This window comes from Primulina tabacum, chromosome 1, assembly GCF_025594145.1.
Source record: "Primulina tabacum isolate GXHZ01 chromosome 1, ASM2559414v2, whole genome shotgun sequence".
NCBI lineage: Eukaryota > Viridiplantae > Streptophyta > Magnoliopsida > Lamiales > Gesneriaceae > Primulina > Primulina tabacum.
The window spans coordinates 52,891,015-52,907,380 of NC_134550.1; the positions used below are offsets into that span (position 1 = coordinate 52,891,015).

The 16,366-nt window shown below is 31.9% G+C and overlaps 2 protein-coding genes and 1 pseudogene across 4 annotated transcripts; 2 read left to right on the plus strand and 1 right to left on the minus strand.

Annotated features, from left to right (window-relative positions):
• The first annotated feature begins 920 nt into the window (after window positions 1-920).
• On the plus strand, window positions 921-4,833 carry LOC142548671 (uncharacterized). 3 transcript variants are annotated; one of them, XM_075657142.1, is made up of 10 exons: window positions 921-1,013; window positions 1,305-1,396; window positions 2,088-2,154; window positions 2,658-2,723; window positions 3,028-3,121; window positions 3,205-3,321; window positions 3,623-3,723; window positions 3,886-3,960; window positions 4,047-4,139; window positions 4,395-4,833. In XM_075657142.1, the coding sequence occupies exons 2-10, from the start codon at window positions 1,383-1,385 to the stop codon at window positions 4,695-4,697; spliced, it is 930 nt and encodes a 309-aa protein (XP_075513257.1). In that variant the 5' UTR covers window positions 921-1,013; window positions 1,305-1,382; the 3' UTR covers window positions 4,698-4,833. The 3 variants fall into 3 exon arrangements, with proteins under 3 accessions (XP_075513257.1, XP_075513275.1, XP_075513267.1); XM_075657160.1 differs by having other exon boundaries at window positions 931-1,013; window positions 1,321-1,396; XM_075657152.1 differs by having other exon boundaries at window positions 941-1,095.
• A 311-nt stretch (window positions 4,834-5,144) lies between these two features.
• LOC142519645 (alpha-L-fucosidase 1-like) lies at window positions 5,145-7,005 on the minus strand (annotated as a pseudogene).
• Window positions 7,006-13,180: 6,175 nt separating this feature from the next.
• Window positions 13,181-14,837, plus strand: LOC142519652 (transcription factor RAX1-like). Its single transcript, XM_075622687.1, has 3 exons — window positions 13,181-13,412; window positions 13,550-13,679; window positions 13,932-14,837. The coding sequence occupies exons 1-3, from the start codon at window positions 13,232-13,234 to the stop codon at window positions 14,590-14,592; spliced, it is 972 nt and encodes a 323-aa protein (XP_075478802.1). The 5' UTR covers window positions 13,181-13,231; the 3' UTR covers window positions 14,593-14,837.
• Window positions 14,838-16,366: the final 1,529 nt, after the last annotated feature.

Below are 16,366 nucleotides of genomic sequence, written 5' to 3' on the forward strand. Positions count from 1 at the left end.
TTCATTTCTCTTAAATTTATTTTAAATTTCATTAATTAATATATGAAAAACATGGAAACCAAAAAAAAAATGGAGTGTGTAAATTCACAAAAAAAATAAAAAAATTAAAAATAGAATGTGTAAATTCACATTAATTAATAGATTAGAAAAGACTAAAATTCATTTCTCTTCAATTTATTTTAAATTTCATTAATTAATAGATGAAAAACATGAAAACCAAAAAAAAAATAAAAAATGGAGTGTGTAAATTCACAAAAAATAAAAAAAAATCACATTAATTAATAGATTGGAAAAGACTAAAATTCATTTATCTTCAATTTAAATTTCATTAATTAATAGATGAAAAACATGGAAACCAAAAAAAAATTAAAAATGAAGTGTGTAAATTCACAAAAAAATAAAAAAAATAAACATGTATTAATTATTATTATTAAATGAATGTAAGGAGATTGATGTAAATTCACAATTCACATTCATATATAAACATGTATTAATGATTATTATTAAATGAATGTAAGGACATTGATGTAAATTCACAATTCGCATTCATATATTTATATAGATATAGAATAGAATAGATTGAGTTGAGTTGAAGATTAGTCGAATAAAATTGACTTATAAGAGAATATCATAAAAGTTTCGTATTGTATTACTTGCTGGTATATCAGATGTTTTTGTTTGATATAATCTATATTATTATATTATTAAGATATTATTAAGTAACATAATTTTATAGTAATTATCATTGGTTTCTGAAAGACATCAAATTCCTCTAGTTCTCATGAGAAAACAAAATATAACATCAAACTAAAAGTTAAAAAATAAATTTTAATATAAATAAACAATTCAGTATTATTTCTTTTCCATTAACTTAAGTTTAATAAAAATTATATATAAATATTTTAATAAATAATCTTTATATTTTATATTATATGATATGAAGGTTGAAGCTATAGACATGGGATTTTCTCCGCTGCGTCTGGAAGACAGTCAACATTGCATGTCGATCCCAGGTTGGTTCAATTCATGGCGTCCAACTTTCAATGGGTTTAATTGTTCGGAGAGGATAATGAACAGATTCAAATAGGTAGCTTCGTGAGAATCAAATCTTAGTTTTTGCCTTCCAACGCCTAATCAAACTTGTAAAACCTTATTCCCCTGATCGTTTTGGGCATTTCATCAGAACCCACGCAGTAATTTTCATTTCATTTGCGGGTTTCTGTTTCACATTATGGCTTTGAGTTTGCTTTTGCTATTGATTGGAAGGGGTTGATACTTAAAGGTTCCACCTTTTTCCTTTTTAGTTTTTGCTGTGTTTAGAATTTTCAGTGTTGTGTGTGACGAGAGTGTGAGGCCGCAAGAGATTGAGTCGAAGCTTTCAGATGGAGGCGGACAGGTACTTTACTTTACACACTTTATTGATCAAGGAGAACTTATCTTGATCGTGTATGACGACTTTCTCAGTTTCTTCTGTACTTAATAGTTTGATTCTATGTTGTATATCTTTTATCTATGCTTTCATGTGATTAATTCGTATTCTTATCTTTAAATTGCTGGGTTCGAATTCTACATTTTGTTAATAATATCTTAAACATATTAGAACGGCACATTTTGGTCGGCTGTGCTTCTCCATATGGCTATTTCTTGACAATGAATCTGAAACTCCAAGGATTCCACCGCATGATAGTATATTTCTCTATTGGGTCTGTCAAAATTTTCCCCTTGCATCAGTTGCGAGGATTGATTTAAGGGGGTTGGGGAGATGGCAGCCATGAGACGAATTTTTTTTAAAAAAATTATGTTTCATTAGCTGCAAATTTTACTCCCCATAATCTATTTTTCTGTTCTATCTCCACTTCCTTGCACCAAATTCTTTTATCTTGACTTTGATTAGGTGCTTATTTCATCCATTTAAACGGTCTACTTTAAGCACGAAGTATTTATAGTATCATTGTACAATGTTTTTCACAATTATTGTCTCCTCTGGACCTGTTTGCTGCTAACAATTTCAGCAACGCAAGCCAAATTTCTGCTTATTTCTCGCTGAAATGTATCAGGCCTGTATCTCTCTCTTACTTTTTTCTCAGATTGAATTCTCCTCACACATCAGTTGTTATATTTGAAGCTCTCGGCCATCAGCTTCAATTTTCACAGGTAGTACAACTGTTCATGATTATTTTTTCTTATCTTTGTATCGTCTAATTTAGATTAGTTAAAATAAACAGTCAATAGTTGCTATTCCCACCATTTGGTGTCGCATGATTCTGATTGTGGATGTGTTCTGTTCTATTTGGTGTCATATTACAGTATCTATTATTTGTTCACAGGGAAAAATCCCGTTACATGCACTTAGTATATGGAAATTTGTGGTTCTTGTAATCATCTTTGAATCTCTGATTTATATTCTTTTGAAACTTAATAAATACCTTGGTTTTTACTTTTTATATCTGTTGTTCTTTATAATAAGTATTATTCTGCTTTGTATACTATAGACCGAAATAATCTTTTTGCTCCAAAACCATTAGATTGGCAATGATGTGTGTATATCCTTGATATTTGTTTGATATTTTTTTGACATGTTTCTCTGGAAAGAAAATTGTTTCTTCTGCTTCATGATTCCCTCGTTCACAATGACTAACATCCTGCAAATGTGACAGGATCCCAACTCCAAGCATTTAGGAACTACCGTATGGGATGCATCAATGGTGTTGGTCAAATTTTTGGTAAATTTTTTGGGTTCTGATCGCTTTCTATTACTGATTTTTTTAAATTTTTTTCCATGGGGGACATTTAATTGTATGACCTTCCCGCCATATTTATTTAAAGGATGAAATTCTTTGACTAAAAGCACATAATGCATTATGTTACATTATGCTATTTTAAGAAACAGATGCCATTTTTGTAGAAGGTTGCCCAAAAATCCCCCCATAAATGCTGATGATGAATTCAGCTTTCAAACGGTTGTTAAATTGTCAGTCTTTGTTTATATAATCAAATTAATAAAACATGTTTGGGTTCATTATGAAGGAAAAAAATTGTAGAAAGGGGAGGTTTTCTCCATCTAAACTAAAAGGAAAACGTGTAATCGAAATTGGAGCAGGCTGTGGAGTAGCTGGGTTTGGTGAGCTTCTTGCATTGTCAAACTTGATCAAAGCAAAGTTTTTGGGACATTCAAGATTAGAGAATAATGATGAGGTTCTTCAGGTATGGCATTGCTCGGATGTGATGTGATTTCAACTGACCAAACTGAAGTTTTGCCTTTGCTTATGAGGAACGTTGAGCGAAATACTTCAAGAATCCTACAAATGAATTCTGATTCAGGTGCACATCTCTCCGTCTCTCTCTTTCTGAATGTGTATGTTTTTCATAGCTTTAGGTTCTTTTTCACCGCTTCCGCATGGTTGAATGAGGGGGCAAGTATTGGAATTCAATAGAGGTGATGAGAGAAGATGAGGGAGGCAAGATGAGGTAACTCGATGAATTTTGGGGGGTCAAAACTTGCAATTTAAAAAAAAATTGCACAAACTTGGAAGAAAAAAAGGAAAAACCTAGTGGGAAGTAGAGGCACATACTTTTGGCTCCCCTTTCTTTTTTCCTCACACTCCGGTTTTATTTCTTGTAGATTCATTTGGATCCATTGAGGTCGCGGAGCTTAACTGGGGTAATGCTGACCATATAAGGGCTGTCGATCCCCCATTTGACTACATAATTGGCACTGATGTTGTTAGTACAATTCTAAATATATTATCCTATTAAAACTATTCTCTTCTTAAGTGGCGAGCTAGGGATTGCACAAAAATATTATCGAATATTGTGCCTTTAACCGACACTGGTAATATCACGTGCTAGTAATACTCATCAACTCTTTGAATTTTGTTTACTTAGGTATATGTTGAGCACCATTTGGAACCGCTTTTGCAGACTCTACTTTCATTATCAGGACCCAGAACCACAGTTTTGGTATTGCTCTTAAAAGTATTTGAAGTTTGAACTAAAAATGAACTAAAAATGATAATGTTCTAATTTGTCAGAACCTTGGTCTGTAGTTGGGTTATGAACTTCGTTCCACTAATGTCCATGATCGAATGCTTGACTTGTGGAAGACGAATTTTGAAGTTAAAACTGTTCCTAAAGCAAAGGTAAACTATCTTCTGGATATACGAATGACAAATAAGCTGTAGTTACGATAAATTGTTTGAAGCTTGTGAAAGAGTGACATGTATATTGTATCTGATGGGGTCTTGTGAATATTAAGCATCTTGGCGGTAGCTCAGTTTTAAATTTCTCAAATTCTGGGACACATTTAAGTCCAAAATGACAAATTATTGCTCAAGATTTTGTGTGGTGGAACTTAAAACTGTCTCCTGAATCGTCGTCTTTTGTAATCCATGTAGATGCACGGTGAGTACCAGCATCCAAGTATACAGCTATACATAATGAACCCGAAGGCCTCAAACTGCGTGAGCAAAGGAATTGATGATGATGTTGACGAGGACATATCTGGAGAAATTAAACAAGGGCCAGAGGAAGTTGATGACTGTAGTGCTACTCATAACAAGGTTGATGACTGTAAAAGTGACCGAGTAGAGGAAGGTAACATCCTCGAGAATATCCAAAATAAGAAGCTTAGCGACTGGGAAGCTAGAAGATATGGGGCTATAGCTGCTCGTCTTCTTAGAGATGTAAAGACATCGTAAATTACGCACAAGGTAGTTTCATGCCATGTTTATGCCTTGAGGCGACGCCCTCCAAGAAAATTGCTTTGTTGTATTGGGAATTTTACTCAATGTTTGCATACCTGAGAATCATATTTCCAATTAAATTCCATACCAATTGGTTGAAAAAATGACACACATTCACCAATATACATCATATAAAAGAAAAAGAAAGATATTGGAATTTTCATGAGCAATTTCTTCTAAAAACTTGCACTACCGTTGAACCGTGATCTACACAGCTAAGCAAGGAGACATGCCCGACAATTGAAAACGGATCGACATAAGATATCAACGCGTCACTTCGAGATTTAACGATTTCAAGTTTCAAGTGTCTCATGCGACACTTGGGAACGATAACAATCTATTGTATCCCACAGTCGTGCCAACTGTTCAAAAAGGCGCACACCTACTGTTTGGACGGTAGTTCATCTATTGATTTTGAGTTAGAATCTAATATAGATGAATTATTGGAGAAATACAGAGCCAAACAAAAAAATGAAGTATTTAAGTAAAAAAATTCTTCTTATGTGCTAGCTAGTAGATGACCGCGGGCTTATCGTTTTTTAAAAACACTGGTCGTGCCCGTTGTGACCTGCTCCCATTCCCCTTCCTAATCCACGAAATCAAAATGAAATCCCATCAATCTTTGCCCGCCCATATGTATTGGTTCTTGAATTAGTAAGACATTAGTTCCATCTTTTTGAAAATCGAAGAAGAACGCCGACAGTCCGATTGTGCTTTATCTGGAGCCCAGTATGAATAAATTCCGTCTTCAAGAACACGCTGAGCGCCATATGTAGGACAACTCACACCACCTCTTGTGTTGCTAGCCCATACCAGAGAACTTTTTGCTTGATTATGTGAGAATATGGAGTTCCGAATCTGTGCAAAGTCTTGGGGGACTTGAAGAATGTCTTCTAGGTATACAAGGCCTGACGAATTTGAGGGTACATTCAGTAAGAAGAGAGAATTTCTGCCCACTGATGTATAATAGATATCTAGAAGAGTAAGTGCCGATTTTGGAGCTTGTGAAGCATGCCAAAACCATCCAGCTCGTATCGAGACATCACACTCTGCAAGTACCCAGTCAGGACATTCTGGATCTCCCTCTCCCAAGTAACTGAAATTCGAAAAATAACTAATACTGCGTAACGAATTTTTCCAAACAAGGGAAAGCACCATCAAACTGAAACATACTCACTCCTCGATAGCAGCTTGGCCGATCTTTATGGCACTGTAATTAAAAAGAGACCAGCAAGTAGTCCTCGCAGCACCAGCCTCATCCCCAATCCACCTCGAATCCGGAACATCGTCAGAGAATATGATTGCCTCAGGCTGAAGCTGCCGAATAAGACTAAACCTTTTATTGAAAAAGTACTCCATGTCCTTCTCTCCCTCACCCTTTGCCATCCAACCAAATTTCTTTTATGTCACCATACCTGCTCCATTTTAAGTGAATATATGAAACCATTCGATGATTTATTCACATGACACAGTGAATAAAATGGGATCAGCGTTATAAACAAGAAGATTCAAGTATACTAAAAACCCATTAAAAATCAAATAGCGAGAATAACAAAGCGAATCTACTTTGGAATACCAAGTGAGCAGCTCAGTCATCTGCCCCATGTAATACTCATTGTACTCCAGACTCTTTCCATAACAAGGTTCGTTTATATCCCAAGGAGAAAGATAAAGCCCCAATTTTACACTAGCGACTTTTGCAGCGTCAGCAAGCTCTTTCACCGCATCCTCTGTCCCATTCTTCCAAGAACTAGACTTCACAGAATAATCCGTATACTCAGAGGGCCAAAGGCAGAACATCGTGGTGCTTTACAGTGAGGATAACCCTTGAAAATCCAGAGTCTTTGGCTACAGCAACTCACTGTGTAGCATTGAAGGCAGTGGGTTGAAAACTGAAGGGTCAGCTTGACCTGTTCCCCACTCCGAATCTGTAAAGTGTTGGGACCAAAGTGAAAGAACATCGCCATTTCTGAGAGTTTCCATGAGATCTGGCGTGAGGTTGGGATAGGAAGAACTGGAATCGGTGGGAGTGTCGGGTGGGAAGACACAAAGTTCGAAACTGAAGATTTTGATTCTTGAAAACAGATTGTGGTGCTGAGGATGATGATCAAAACATATCTTGGTAGAACAGATTGCGGGAATTCGAAGGTTCCCGTAAATGCTCCTTGGTTTTCAAAATCAGCTACCGGTTTCATGATCATCACTTATGCTTTGAAGGGCTCTTATTTTTCTTGAACTATAATTCAAACAAGAAGAAAAAATAATAAATAATCCTGGTAACTGGTTCACCTTCAGCTGTCATATTTCGTTTGAAGGAAAAAGAATCCGACAGCCCATCAAAAACAGTAACTTTTGTATGGGCTTGGCCTCAATTTATTTGACAAAACTGTATACTTTTTGTTGGGTTATTAATGGGCTAAACTTCACAATAGCCCACATAATTTGGGCCACAAAACCCGAAACCCACCAACCAGATCTGACTAACCCATCTTGAAATGTATTGATGATGATGTTATTAGACTTGTCAAATTGGGTTAGGTCCGTCGGATCGACCCGTCCCGCTATAAAAATTGAACGGGTTGGGTTGATAAAATAGTAGCCCGTTTGGAGGCGGGCCAAATAGGCTGAGCCCGTTTGGATTGCGGGCCAAGATGGGCTGAGCCCAAACGAGGCGGCCAGCAGGATAAAATTTTATATTTTTAAGTTTAAAGTTTTATATAAAAATTTGAATAAGTTTCATGCGCCTCCATGTCTTAGAACAAATATATTGATAATTTACTCTTAGAACAAATTTATTGATAATTTACTCTTAGGACAAATATACATAAAGAAAATAAAAAAAGTGAAATTTACAGATACACATAAAGAAAACAAAAGGGAAGAAATTCCGGTAAATTTTATTCATGAATCTTAAAATAATTTTTAAGCATATCAGTTGTTTGTGAACCCAATAGTGGTTTCATTTGAAGTCCGACGAGTTGCAGTGAAATTTTGTGGACCCGACGGAGGTTTGCTAATTATGTGTATTGCTGAAGACATAATATTTTTTAAAATTTACAACCGTCTCTTTCCTCGACTTTATGTTCTCTTCCATGTCTCAATCTTCATATTTGGTTTAAACACTTTACTTTTTATGAATTATGTTGTATGATTTCTTAATTTTTTATTTCAATGTTTTTAATTATTTTATGAAACTATTTGACTGAAATATCTTTAGCATTTTTTTCTTAAAAAAATAAGCAGGTCGGCCCGTCTAACCCGCGGCCCAAGCTGGATTGGGCTGGGTTGACCATTTAGAGGCCCGCCCCGTCCCGCCTAATGGCGGGTTGCGGCGGGTGGGTGGCGGGCTGGCCCACCCCGCCAACCCATTTTGACATGTCTAGATGTTATCAATTTAAATATTATATTATAGCAAATATTTTTCAATTTAAAATTAAAATCATATGCTTACTATCCCAATAAATAATAATTATCATTAATACAGCCAAAATTGTAAGACAGCTATGGACAATTTTTTTAATATATAAGAAATTAACATGCATTAACAATTTAATTTTTTTAAAAAAATATATAAATATTGCCATTATATGTTAAAGATGATATTCAATATTTTCGCATCACTTACGTTAAAATAATTTGAAATTTAAATTAACTATATAATTATCTTTTAATTTATTATTATTCATTCACGCCATATCCTTGCCAAAATGTACATATAATCTAATTAGCTGGAATTTATGTTGGAAAGTTATTTTAATATAGTATTATTTAGAACAAAAACCATGAGTGTCGATAAATTTCTGATTGACTTATTAAATAACTAATTCAAATAATTATATTATGTGTCCATCAACATCCTATATATATATATATATATATATATATATATATATATATATATATATATATATATATGTTTGGGTGATAGTGATACATATTTTTCTATGAGCGTCGATAAATTTCTAATTGACTTATTAAATGATTATATTATGTATGCATCAACATCGTCATCGTTTTTTGGTATCGCGGTGTTAAAATTTTATTACATTACACAAGCGACATATATATATTTTTCCGTATATATGCGACGTTTATATAAACATCAACATGGTCATCGTTTATATTAATTCGAAATAACAAAGTTAAAAAACATAGAGCGAGAGATTTCAAATCGATTATCCTTTTTCCATAATAATATCTCAAAAACCAAAAAAAAATTTGATTTGGGAAAATTATTTTTTTATTAATACAATAAAATATTGTCTAGGGATGAGAAAATTGTTCGTGTGGAAAAAAGGGTGAAGACAAAAGAGGTGAAAGTAGCAAAAAATACATGTTTTCATGAAATTTGACTTTGTCAAGTTTGGTAAATGAACTCACCAATAAAATAATTAGACCATTATTTTGTATAGAAATTAATTAATTTCAACAATAGTTTACCAACCCAAATTTATTGAGCAAAAACACAAGTCCTCGTATTAGCCTTCCAAAAGTAAATGGACGACGACATTTGTCTCCTTTTTCCCAATTATTTTATGCAATCATATGATTCACAACAATCATAAACTTCACTTATTTTCAAATATACCCTTTACGACTCGGGTTTTATTTAACCAAAGATTCGGTGTCACGCAAGAAAAAGACAGAAATGGATATCGAAATTTTCGGTATAACAACAATATTAAATTTCAAATTTCATATATATCGATATACCGAAACAATATATTGAAATTTAAAAATATATATTATTTTTACATAAAAAAAATAATAAATTAAAAAAATATAAAGTTTTTTCGGTATAAAATGGTACATACCAATATCGCACTAAAATAAATCATCACAAAATTTCGGTATAATCGATATGTTAGTTATATGTACGGAAAACAATATCGTTTCTTTATACCTTAATTTTTTGGTACAGAGTATACGGATAGATTCAATTAACTGATTACACAAACTATATGACATAGTTTGGTACACATGATATGATAAACATTTGATATATAATATAAGGATAAGTTAAGGATAAATAAGATATATGATATTATATTTAATGTTTAGTATGATTTTAATAAGAGTGATTAAATTTATATATTAGATTGTAATGACAAAATTAACCTTATCATAATAAATTTTATAATTTCAAAGTTGTTGTTTGAGTTCATATTTCTTATATGTTAATTCGCAGACAGTGCTTGCATAATTTATTTATTTTTATCTAATGTTATATATTATATAATATGATAATTGAACTCTTGATTTTGTGTGTCAAGTCAAATATCAATTTTTAAGGTTAATCGAGTGATACTAATAATTTTATTGAGATTTATAAAAATAATTTATATAATTATTTCGAGTTCATTTACATAATTATCATATTATATAATATATAAAAATAAATATAAATATTTATTTGATTTTAATTTCTACCTACTAGTAGAGATTTATAAAAAAACATTTATATAATTATCATCTAGTGATACTAATTTATAACTTGATCATATATAGGGTTTATGATTTTTATATATTGAGGGCAATTAAGTCATTTGTGATTTTTTTATCATTAAATTAAAATTATCACATATCATAAAAGTGATATTTTATCCTTGTATAAAATTATTTATCACGGGCCCATGATATTATCATGAACTTTCTAAAAAGGTACCAAACGTGAGATAAGGAGGATTATTTATCAATCTCTCTCTTATCCAATATACCAAACTATACTTTTAAGTTAAATAAGATATAGGGTTCGAGTCAACTCGATCGTTCCTATTCCGATCAGAGCGGGTGTGGCTCGCAACGTTTGAGATATAGACAAATAGAAAGAACTAAATATAATCCGACAACAACAAATTAATATAAATATTGCACAACTGTATTTACTTGAGGAAATTGATAAGTGGAGTACCTACATATGGGGTTAAGTAAGCTGTATATCTCTGTTCATGAAAATATTTTTGAAAAAAATTAATTTTGGATGAAATATATATTAATTTATAAATTATCGAACAAACAGAGACATAGCGATCTGAGGCATGCAAACGCATTCGGTAGAAATACAAAACAAGAATAATGGGTAGACCCTTTTTCCAGTTTTCTTCAAAAAATGGTAAAAATGTTGATTAGGTCTCTTGTGAGACGATCTCACGAATCTTTATCTGTGAGATGGGTCAACCCTATCGATATTCACAATAAAAAGTCATACTCTTAGCATAAAAAGTAATATTTTTTCATGGATGATCCAAATAAGAGATCTGTCTCACAAAATACGACCCGTGAGACCGTGTCACACAAGTTTTTGCCAAGAGTGTTTTTGCCAAGAGTGTTTTTGCCTGACCTGTTTGTTGTTGTGGCTTTCATGACAATTCAAAGATGAATTTTTCTCATTTTGAGTTTAGTTCACAAAAACTTTAAATTTTGTTATCTTTTTGTCCTGTCTGCTACTCATAGTGTTGACATGTGAAAATACCGATATGATGTAAGAAAATACTGATATGATAATATCGAACAAAAGAATTATTTTTTATTTGGAAAAATCAAAATCAGACGATGTTTTTCTTCTTCTTAATATCAAAATCATTCTAAAAGATGAGACCGGGCTTGTATTTTAATGGTCTCATCCCTTGTCGGACTAATCGGTTTTCCGGGTTCGATCACCTCTCCTCGCGTAAGTTGTAATAATAAAAAAAATCATTCTAAAAGATGGGTGGGTCAGAAAAGATGATCATTTTCATCGGTTAGGTAGGTAAAGTGGAAATCCGATGAACAGTTTAAACACACAATTATTTGGGAATCGGATATCCTCCGCATTGAACTTTTGACTTATTGGCTCTGCATTTCAAGTTAAAGTTACTTGTTTTAAAAATTCGAACTCTCATTTCAGTCAATAATTTTATATATGTCCACTGTGCATATATTAATATAATTCGAAATTTTGATGAAACTTGAAACTTATCAAATAAAAGCTGTACATCTCATTGACTTGAACACGAAGTACCTCCTCAATGAATACAATAAATCATAATATTATATATATATATATATATATATATATATAAAAGTTGAGTTTTTGCTTAAAATAGTATGTTTCTATCAAAATGACAATTCTAAAAAAATAAAGATATATCATGAATATCGAAATATGTGTAATGTCTAAATGATTGAAACATTTAATATTATACAATTTTTATGGATATTTTTTTAAATAAAATTTTCAATTTCATGTAAAAAAATTCAAATATGAATGGAAGATATTTGAAAACACAAAACTTAAATCATTGTTTGCATTGATTACATCAATTCGTTCAAATTTGAATTTAATTCATTTTTATATCAATTCAAATGTAATTTATGAATTATATGTTTTTTATTTTCTTTATTCGAATTGAAACTGAATTCCGTTGAAAACATAAGCTATTTGTAAAATTTTTCATTTACTAGATCAATTCATTTAATTTGAGATATGATTTTGTGTTACTATGATATATTTAGTCGTTATTATAAATTGTATAAATAATTCAGTCTGATTATAAATTGTATAAATCAATTCATAAATATTTCGATACATGTAGCAATGTTCAGTATCACCAGTAAGATAAATCATTCAAAAATATATTTGGTGCTTAAACTCTAATTAGTTCGTTGATAATATCTACCAACATGAGAAATAAATAAGTAATAAATTTGAACTCTTTTCAATTTATTTTTTAAAATTCAAATTTGATGTTATTTGAAAATATAAACTATATTTAAGTAATTTGCATTGATTATATCATTATATTTAATTTCGATTATGGTTTAAGTTGTGTGTTATTTTTATATATTTTATGTTTAATATTCTCTGTCATACTAAATAAAATATAAAGCTTTTATATAATATTACGTTTTTCAATTTTTTAAAAGAGTGTCCGTAAATTGTTGTTATTATTATTATGTATCTTAATAAAACTTTAAATTATGTATATTAATGAAAATTTAATATAAATATTTTTAACATGTCCAAAAAATAATTACATTTTTAATCAAAATTTATTCATTTAATAAATGACAAAAAAATGAATTTTTGAAAAATGTTTATTTATTGTTTAACATTTTGTTTTTATTATATGATTTTTTAAATATTTTTCTATTTTTTTAATTAATAGTAGTTTCGTTTAACCAAGATAAATAAGTTAATTTAACGACAAAATATTATTGTTATCATCGTTTGAGTGTTCTATCAAATGAAATAATAATTTTTATAATAATATTTTAAATTTAAATAAATTTATTATATTATATCAAATAATTTTAAATAATTATTCAAACACTAGTATTTATTAATTTTAATCATTAATTACATAAAATGATATTTTTGCGTCGTACGATTGAAATACTAATTATTATATATTGAGGAGACAATTTAGAGTTTCTTGATCAACAATATAAATCTCAAAAGTCAATAGTGTAAATAAATGAAGAGAAGATACTAAAACACCATCACTCCAATGCGCAGAAAACCACAGTCGAAAAATAAATTTAGACAGAGAAACATGGGAAGAGCTCCTTGCTGTGACAAAGCAAATGTGAAGAAGGGGCCATGGTCGCCTGAAGAAGATGCAAAACTCAAAGATTTCATTGAAAAATCTGGCACTGGTGGGAATTGGATTGCACTTCCTCAAAAAGCTGGTAATATATTAGAATTAACTTAACTTAAACTATGTGTAGACCCTGAAAATTAATAATCAATTGTGTGTGTGTCTATATATATACATTTGTATATGTGTTTATGAGTTTTGAGTAGGATGATTTTGGTGTTGGATCAGGTCTGAAGAGATGTGGGAAGAGCTGTAGATTGAGGTGGCTGAACTATTTGAGGCCTAATATCAAACATGGTGAATTTTCTGATGAGGAAGATAAAATAATCTGCACTCTTTATTCCTCCCTTGGAAGCAGGTAATGTTCAAACCAGCTCATTAAATATGAATTCTCTTAAGCTTTGAAAAGTTTTTTACTTTTTTCCTATATACTGGCAACGGCCGCGAGTTAAATCGAGCAAAATGGAACTGGGAAAACTTGACATTATTGTTTGCATAAAATTTGGGAGCAAATTAAATGTGATGTGCATGCATGTCCAAGCTGTTCAGATGAAAAATATATTTGGTGCTTAAGGAACCAATATATATATATTTTCTCAATTGTAACAAGGTGGTCAGTCATAGCGGCACAATTACCAGGGAGAACGGATAATGATATCAAGAATTACTGGAACACCAAGCTAAAGAAGAAGCTGATGTTGGGAATTGTTCCATCAAAATCGTCACCATTTTCAGGAACCCTTCAAGCTTTGATTCCTCAGTCTCCATCTCTACGTAATCTGTCGGAATTGTTCAGAGATTGCACCTCCATTTACACTACCGAGGTTTCTAAATCTCTCCCCAACACTGTACCCATTCCAGACCCACCAAATAATTACAGCACTAATATTCCCTTGTCTTCTACAAGTCAGTACTATTCTTTTAATATTAATCAACAAAGCCAAGGGGGTTTGGTTGATTTCCAGTGTTCTTCATCCGAGAAAAGTTTCATCAATTTCAGTAACAGTGCTAAAGATAATTTCCAACAACTTCAACATCCGGGATTCGTCTCAAATGCTGGATTTGGGGAAGACCAAAACCCAAGTTTCATGCTTCAGTATGATCAAGATCAAATGATCAGTACACTAATTAGTGATCTTGATCAAAAGGGAAGTGGGGTTCTGGAAAACAGTGGATTATACAATGATTTTGAAGAAGTTAAGCCGGTGACTAGCAGCAACTTTTTGTTGAATGATGACATTCATGGAAGAGGGAGCATGTACTACTACTGATGAAAATGAATCAAGTACAATCAGAAAGATTTGAGGAGGGAATGGCATGATTCGGATGCAATATTATTTTCAGTTTCGGCGTTGTGATGTAGAATGAACATTAAAAAAAATTAAAGAAAAACAATCCACCCATAAATGACAGTACATAGTAAAAGCTAGCTTCTTCCTTTTGTTCATTTCTTTTAGGAAAGTTTATGGGGTTTTTTTTATATGTCTTTGTACCAATTTCTGCGTCAGAAATTCAATTCACGAAGCCATGCGATTCGATTTCAAGATTTTTTTTGAGGAACAAACATTGTTTCATGAATATTAAGGAAATAGATTCAGAAGATTGTTGGGCAATTGTGGGTGGTGCGGCAATCTCATAACAAATACAGATTCCAATTGGCTACTAGGTACTGCAGCCTGCCAATAAGACAGAAAAAACATAATCTTGGTTTTATTTCAACAAGGCATTAAATTATCCTGATTAAAATAAGAACCATTTAAAAAATGTTGCAAGAAAAATGCTTCAACAACTGTACGTGCATGTGAATTAAATAGATTACCAGAAAATGATTAAGCCCATGAAAAAATTATGATAATAATACAGACGACTCCCCTATCACGGCAACTTATGCCTACCAATGATTTGTTGTCCTCTGGTTGAATTTTTTATATATATGGATATGAATAAACAATTATTCGACTTTTCTTTTCCTAGCTAGGGACCCAATACAGTTGACTTCTAGCCATGCATTAGTGCAAAATGGGACACAGACAGCTAAGGGACGAGTCCATGCACACACACATATATATAGATATATGTATATCAATACATATAGACATATCAGATGAAGCACTCCTGTTTCAGATGGTTTTTAATAACAGACACCCAAAAGGATAGAAACTAAGACATGTATGTGTACAGTCTGCGGTTATTGCCTGTAATTATTGTATGGATGTTTTTTCATTGGAAGTGCAAAGAAAGCGGCAGGAATTCAAGATAAACATTCTTTATTGAGAAATCATCCAGCGGTCTAAAAATATATGATCTTATCAATATTCAAGAACCTTCAATATTCAAATATTTTATTCCGAGCATTGTACATTTGTTTGCTGGTAAGGTTCAAGAGAAACGGGATAAAATAAGATAATACTCCCTTCATCCTTGTTCGAAGCTTTTATGTTTGCATGCCAACTTCACTAATGTGTGGTGGAGGTACCCGTGTTTACCGAAAATTTTGAAGTTGAGTTGGTCGGCAGTTGTTTTTCTAGATAAGAAAATACGTAGGCGTGAAAGCTGATTTCCCAAAGTAAAGCAACGAAAAGCCCACATAATTATGAAATCCATATATAATTCAAGTTATCAAACGATGAGGTGGAAAACCTGAAACAGGTGTAGTAGAGTCAGATCACACAGCAGCTGTATTGGCAATAGTTGTAGTGTCAAATGTTTCGATCCAGTAGCCATCAGGATCCTTAATGAATGCTATATCATTAATTTTCCTGAAACGAGTTGTGGTATGTCAATCATGAATGACAAAAATAATGTTATGGGATTGGATCGGATCAAATAAAAATTATGCAAGAACTTCACATGTGTAATACTACAGGAAAAATATCGAAGCTGCCCACTGACGAGCATACATTAAGATAAGAAGCATCTAAGTATTCATGGAAAATCCATATTCTAAAAACACGATATTTTTTTCATGAACTAGACTGAAAAGTTTACCATCATCGTGTCTTTTTACAAACTACACTCCCAAACTTTCAAAGCTTCGCATGCCTT

Excerpts from the sequence above, each read along its gene's own strand:
- LOC142548671 (XM_075657142.1), top strand. Across the intron at positions 3,724-3,885 it reads ACATAATTGGCACTGATGTT|GTATATGTTGAGCACCATTT; the intron begins GTTAGTACAATT and ends TTGTTTACTTAG. Across the intron at positions 4,140-4,394 it reads AAACTGTTCCTAAAGCAAAG|ATGCACGGTGAGTACCAGCA; the intron begins GTAAACTATCTT and ends TAATCCATGTAG.
- LOC142519652 (XM_075622687.1), top strand. The coding sequence starts at position 13,232 with ATGCGCAGAAAACCACAGTCGAAAAATAAATTTAGACAGAGAAACATG. Across the intron at positions 13,413-13,549 it reads TGCACTTCCTCAAAAAGCTG|GTCTGAAGAGATGTGGGAAG; the intron begins GTAATATATTAG and ends GTGTTGGATCAG. Across the intron at positions 13,680-13,931 it reads TATTCCTCCCTTGGAAGCAG|GTGGTCAGTCATAGCGGCAC; the intron begins GTAATGTTCAAA and ends AATTGTAACAAG.